Genomic DNA, 6,552 nt, shown 5'->3' on the forward strand with positions numbered 1-6,552 from the left:
CTCAACAAACTGAGGTAAGGTAAATGTGAAGTGTGTTAGTTGCTCAGTTGTGTCTGACTTTTTGCAACCCTATGGACTATAGCTCACCAGACTTCTCAATTCATTGAATTCTCCAGGCAAGAATACTGGAGTGGGTGGCTATTTCCTTCTCAAGGGGACTTTCCTGACCCAGGGGTTGAACCCAAACGTCCTGCACTGCAGGCAGAGTCTTTCACCATCTGAGCCACCAGGGAAGCCCAGTGCAAATGTAAAGAGATCTACCAACAGATACAACCAACAACAGCAGAGAAGACATTCTTGTTGAGTGTATGAGGGACATAGATAGACCATATGACAGGGCATAGAACAAGTCTATAAAGTTAAAAGGATACAAATCTATAAAGTGTGTAGGATTTTGGAGTGAAAATTAGAAATGGAGTGAATGGAGAGAAATTAGAATCACAATGGAGTGAAATTAGGAATCAGTAACACAAGGAAATAGGGAAATTCGCAAGTATGTGAAAAGTAAGCAGCACGATCTTAAATAGCCAACAGTTCTGAAAAGAAATCATAGGAGAAATTAGAAAACACTTCGAGATGAGCAAAAATAAGGACATGACATAATACAACTTATGGGATTCAGCTAAAGCAGTGCTTAGAAGGAAATTTACAATGATATATACCTGTATTTAAAATGAAGAAAGATGGCAAATAAGCAACATAATCTTATACCATAATACATTGTGAAAACAGCAAAGTAAACCTAAAGCAAATAGAAGCCGGAGGGGGGGGGGGCGGTAAAATTTAGAGGAAAAAATTTTAAATGGTAGGATAAGAGAAAAACTTTTAAGTTGATGAAACCAAAAGCTGCTTCTTTTTATTTTTAACGAGATCAAAAAGATCAACAAAATTGATAAACATTTGCTCAACTGATCAAGACCAAAAAAAAAAAAAACAACTCAGATAATTTAAATTATGCGACTCAGAAATGATATTGTTACTGAACTTCCAGAGATAAAAAGAATTATAAGTAAATGTTACGAACATTTGCAGACTAATAAATTAAATAAGTTAGATAATATAGACAGATTCCTAAAAAGACAAAAAATTCCAAAACTACCACAGAAAGGAACTGTCAACTGAGTAGACCTATGGCAAGTGATTGAAAGTATTCTCTCAATATTTTTAATAACAGAAACCTCTGAAATTATAGCAGGGTACACAAATGGTCAAATACAGTAGCTTTTATATTCTTAGCCTCCTTTGTTGCCAAGCTTGTCAAAGTAATTAAGTTCTGACCAATAAAATATAAGCTTAAATGATAGGTGTAACTTCTAGGTTTATCCCTTAAGAATGATGTCTTTCTCTTTCTGATTTACTGATGGCTATGAACAGAAAACCAGATACTATGGACTCAGCAGTGGAAGGCTTATCTTAAGGATGGCAGAACCAATTCACCAGTTCTCAAGGGCTTGTATAACCTCATGAAGCTATTACCATATCAACCTTGCAAATTGTGGATTGCTTGTCACAAGACTGTTGTATGAGAGAAATAAATTCTGATTTAAGTGCATTAATTTTTTTATTCAGTGGCCTTTCTAAAGATGACAGGCCAGGATACAATTTTTCAGATAACTCTGAGTAACTTCCCAAAAGTAAGGAAGAAGCCAGGATATGTAAGAGCTTTTTTGCTATAGAAAACATTTAGTTGAACACCAAAAAATTACTGGTAATCACAAAAATACAGGACATCTAGAATCAATTATTTTAGTGTCTTTCTATCTATGGTAAGGACCAGCATCCTGCCTTTCATCATTTTGCATTCCCCTTAGGGTGTAGTTCAATGGTAATAGCTTGAAGGTATGATGACTAGCAACATTCCTTGTTTATCAGAAAGGCAGACAATATTCTTTGTTTACTGAAATGGCAGGCAATAGTTTTTGTCCACAGAGGAAAGGAGTTGATGAATAGAGGGAAAGCACCTTTTATGGTGAATGGAAAAGTGAATGGAATGAGTACTAGGGATGCAGTTGACTTCCCTCTCTGATAAAACAAAACTAATGAAGTAGCAGGAAGCCTTGGTTATGGGTAGAATATGAACTCTGAAAGTTTTAAATCCCCAGAGATTTCCAGAAGAGTTTTATTAGCCACATGTTACACAAAGTCCTGAAACTAATAAGAGCAAATTAAAAAGTTGAGTGAGAGAGTTCTTTTCCTCCTTCTGATGAAAAAAGAAAGAAATCCCTGAGTCTCTTAAGCAGAACCAAACAAACCTCTAGAGCTCAGGAACCTCAAGCCCTGGCAATTATCAGGTAGTATCTCTAAAGCGTTAGAAGTAAAGGCTCTAAGCCACTGCAGTTTAGTGAGTGTTGGGAACTGATCATTGCAAATGTGGCCTAACCTCACATGTCATGTCAAAAACTCTGGACCACAGAAAGTGATGCACACAAAGTCAGGATTTCTTTTACTTCCCAGGTGGGGGAACTCAGAAGATGCAAGGGCTTTCCCAGAGTCACTTAACTAACAGTGACACAGTTAAGAGTCCAGAGCATTTGACCAGTAATTTTCATACTAAATTGATCTTTTCCTCTTTTGAGTGATGAACAATGCATACTTCCAACAATGTGAAGACTTTCTGGGAAGAATATAACTATAATAGTGAATTGGCATTGGAGCTATGATAAAATACACAAGGTAGGAAATTATTCTAGATGGTTTGACTCTCTTTTCTTCATGACTAATCGTCACTACAATTTTCTTCAAATTACCATTTCTCTTTGACTTTGAAAAGGATATATATTTCTTCTGTCAGTGTGGATCTATATGGCAAACTAAATTTGAGACAGGTTGATTTCACAATAACTTCAGAGAGAGCTGAGAATTGGATGGGATATGATAACTTCACCGCATTCACACATATACACACACATTCAGAATATGCCAAAAGTAGAAGGAGAGTCTGACATTCATATTTTATTCATGTTGGTTAGCCAAGTAGATATTTACTACACAATTGGGTAAAAACTAGATAAAAAAGGACCTGGCCTGGAATTTGTATCAATTATTCTTTGCATTTTCAAAATGCTTCTGATCTTTAAACTTTGAAAACAACCTTTCTGGGCTGTCTTGGAGGGAATATGGCCTATTGTATGAAACCACACTGTTTTGCAGGTAGTATGACAGAAAAAACTTTTGGGCTTTGCACCAAGGAGGTCACCTACTAAAACAATTTCTTATTTTGTTAATATACTTTTTCCCTTTGGGGGAACTTAGTGAATCTTTTAATTCCACAATCCATATAATTACCTTTCTTATAGAGTTATTGTGAAGAGTCATGTGAATTTAAGAACCTTAGTGTGTGAATAGCTCTGTTGGTGGAAAGAATTTTTCATAATATGTTAGGGATCAACAGAAAGACCAAGTATTTTCTGACTGGGGGAGATTTTGTTCTTAAACAGTTAGAATCCTTCAGAAAGATGCTTACAGAGAAATGAAACAATGATCTTCAAATGTGGAATTGGATGCGAAGGACACTCACATGGAGTTTAGATACTGAAGAGGGTTACTTAAATGTCTCCTGAAAAAAACCAAAGGAACCTTTAGACACTGTCCCTGATAATAAGTTCTTAGGCAAGAAGACAGAAAAATAGTTTACCTTTTGGGAGATAATTGCTCACAGATAAAGTGTAGATACAGCAAGAGAGGGAAACAGGAAAGATGAAAGGGTTCATAGACAAGATTAGGTCAGGGGACTCATGTGTGACTATGAAAGAATAAAGGTCTTGTCAGGTCCAAGAGGACAAAGGAACCCAAGGGACCTATAAGGTAGAGTCCATATATTGTGAATTATTTATGAAAACTCTTGTAATTTAGGCCATTTTCCTACTGCCTTTTCTGACTTTCAGTGACCAGCAAGAGTCTACCCTGAAAATGCTTAATCGCTGCCTGAACCAAATCTAAGGAGCAATGGAAAGTCTGTCCATCTCTGTGCCCAAGATCACCTGCTATGCACTGCTGAATGACAAATTAAAGCAAACGTTGTTTTGAGATTCAACACTTTTAAAATAACCTGCTCACTGAAGATTTATTGGAAATCAATATCTCTTTCTTCAAGGTGAAAGCATTGATAAATGAAAATAATATACCACTAAGGTTAAAACAGCTTGACTCCAGTTACAATTGTGACACTTCATAGAAACAATAATCTTATTTTTAAAGTAGGCATTTTAAAAAAAATAATTTTTAAATTATAAAATTTACATTTATAAATTTAAAATGTAAATTTAAAAAAAAATTACAGCTGTCCTACACATTTTATATTTCTCCTAGGCACTTAACCTATACAGATTGAAGAGTAAACTGAATAAATATACAAACCAATTTGGCAAAATGTAGGCTCTATAAACGAGTTTTTTAATATGTTAGCATGCAGTTAAGAAAAAACATAGTTCAAGGTCATATAAACATAAGGGAATATTTAACTATAAGGACAAACATGGAATTTTAAAGAGGATGAGATTAAATCTGATGTAGAATTATCAAGAAATATACAAAATCACTAGAATTTGTCTTTTTTTGCATATGCTGAGCTTTACATTGTAGAAATGAACAAAATGTCTCTTTCCACTTGAACTATAGTTGCAGTAAAATGTCTGCTTAGTAACATCATCCACAAACTAAGCAAAATTTATCCTAAGGGTCCTTCAGAGGGGAGGAAAGAGAGCTTGCTATTTCTTTTCCTTTAGTATTTCAGGACCTAAATGTCTTCTTCAAGAAGACTTTGATCTTCTGTTATAACTGTAAGTCATTGTTCAAATACTGTCCCCAAATTCCAAATAGCTATCAGATTTCACTTACTAGCTGTTTACAGACAATATTTAGTACAAGTTGCTATGTCAGATCCTGATTATGTCAATTAACTACTTGGTAATTTTTTCATGGTTTAGAATCAGATCCAAATGCAACTCACCTTATGCACATGAATTTCCTTCATTTGGACAACATTTAGAGTATTTTTTGTTCTTTTTTTACTATTAGTCAATAAACTTTAAAAAATAGGACAGAAAAAGTCATCGTAAGTAATTAGTGGTGGTGGCTTAATAAAGAAGAAACACATGAACAGTCAATTAGGGGAAAACATGACCTACATACACATCTTGTTTTGTCAAACAAAATATAAAATGAATTGGTAACTGCAAATTTGATCGTCTGTTTTATTCACACCAAAACTGCAGAGAATAATGGAAAATTGAATTTTTTGATTCCTTGGATTTCAGAACTTCACATGATGAAGATCAACCAGACAATCCTGAAAGAGTTCATTCTTGTTGGTTTTTCAGTTTATCCACATGCACAGACACTCCTCTTTGTGGTTTTCTTTTGCCTCTACCTTTTCACCCTCACAGGTAATCTGGCCATTATGGGTCTAACTTGGATGGACAGATATCTGCATACACCCATGTACCTCTTCCTTAGTGTACTCTCTTTCTCTGAGACCTGCTACACACTGACTATTTTCCCCAAGATGCTGGCAGATCTCCTGGCCAAAGATAGAAGCATTTCTTACACAGGTTGTGGTTTGCAAATGTGTTTCTTCTTGGGACTTGGTGGCACTAATTGTATGATTCTTACTGTGATGGGATATGATCGCTTCCTGGCCATTTGCAACCCTCTCAGATATCCTTTGCTTATGACCAACATAATGTGTGGAAAACTTGTGGCCTCTGCTTGGATTGTTGGCTTCTTTATCTCTGTGATACAGACTGCATTGATATTCAGGGGCTCTTTCTGCAACCCCAACCTTGTCAAACACTTCTTTTGTCATATGCGAGCTGTTGTGAGGCTGTCTTGTCTAGATAGTGACCTCAAGGAATACATTGTAACAGCAATGTCAGTATCAGGTTTGATGAGCACCTTCCTGGTCATCATCCTCACTTATGTGTTCATTCTTTCCACTGTCCTCAAAATCCCTTCGGCTGAGGGCAAGCAGAAGGCCTTTTCTACCTGTGCCTCCCACCTCACAGTGGTCATTATCCACTTTGGTTTTGCATCTATTGCTTATCTGAAGCCAGAAGCATCAGGGGGAGATGACACACTCATAGCAGTTCCTTATACTGTCATCACTCCTTTCCTCAGCCCTCTCATTTTCAGCCTCAGGAATAAGGACATGAAGAATGCTTTCAGAAAGGTACTTGGAAAGGAAAGAAATTTCTTGAATAATCTTGCATTATCGCTGCATAAGTGAGTGTTCACAGATGTCAGTGAAGCATTTATCCTGAAATATCTGGAGAAGCCTTTTCCCAGAGGTTGACACATGGAGAGCAGATGTCTGAGTCTTGGACTTAAGCCATGACAGGCAGTTAGTTAGCATGTCAAGGGAGTTTTCCAGCTACTTCTACTATTTGTCTCTGCACATTCTATGCTACTGCCAATCATCCACTAGGTGTTTTGTACTTTTGGTGATATAAGAAAAGCAAGATGGAAGAAGAAACAATAACACCTGTGACTACTATACTAAAAGAGGATTTTAAACTCCTAGAGATGTAAATGTTGAAAAAAATTCTAGGTAATGTT

General features: G+C 36.1%; 1 protein-coding gene across 1 annotated transcript; it reads left to right on the forward strand.

The window, feature by feature from the left end:
* The first annotated feature begins 5,266 nt into the window (after positions 1-5,266).
* On the forward strand, positions 5,267-6,223 carry LOC136173466 (olfactory receptor 10X1-like). Its single transcript, XM_065943164.1, has one exon. It carries the CDS (start codon positions 5,267-5,269, stop codon positions 6,221-6,223), a length of 957 nt encoding a protein of 318 aa, XP_065799236.1.
* Positions 6,224-6,552: the final 329 nt, after the last annotated feature.

The sequence above is a fragment of the Muntiacus reevesi genome, chromosome 1, assembly GCF_963930625.1.
Source record: "Muntiacus reevesi chromosome 1, mMunRee1.1, whole genome shotgun sequence".
Classification (NCBI taxonomy): domain Eukaryota; kingdom Metazoa; phylum Chordata; class Mammalia; order Artiodactyla; family Cervidae; genus Muntiacus; species Muntiacus reevesi.

Coding starts and splice junctions, on each gene's coding strand:
- LOC136173466 (XM_065943164.1), top strand. CDS start 5,267: ATGAAGATCAACCAGACAATCCTGAAAGAGTTCATTCTTGTTGGTTTT.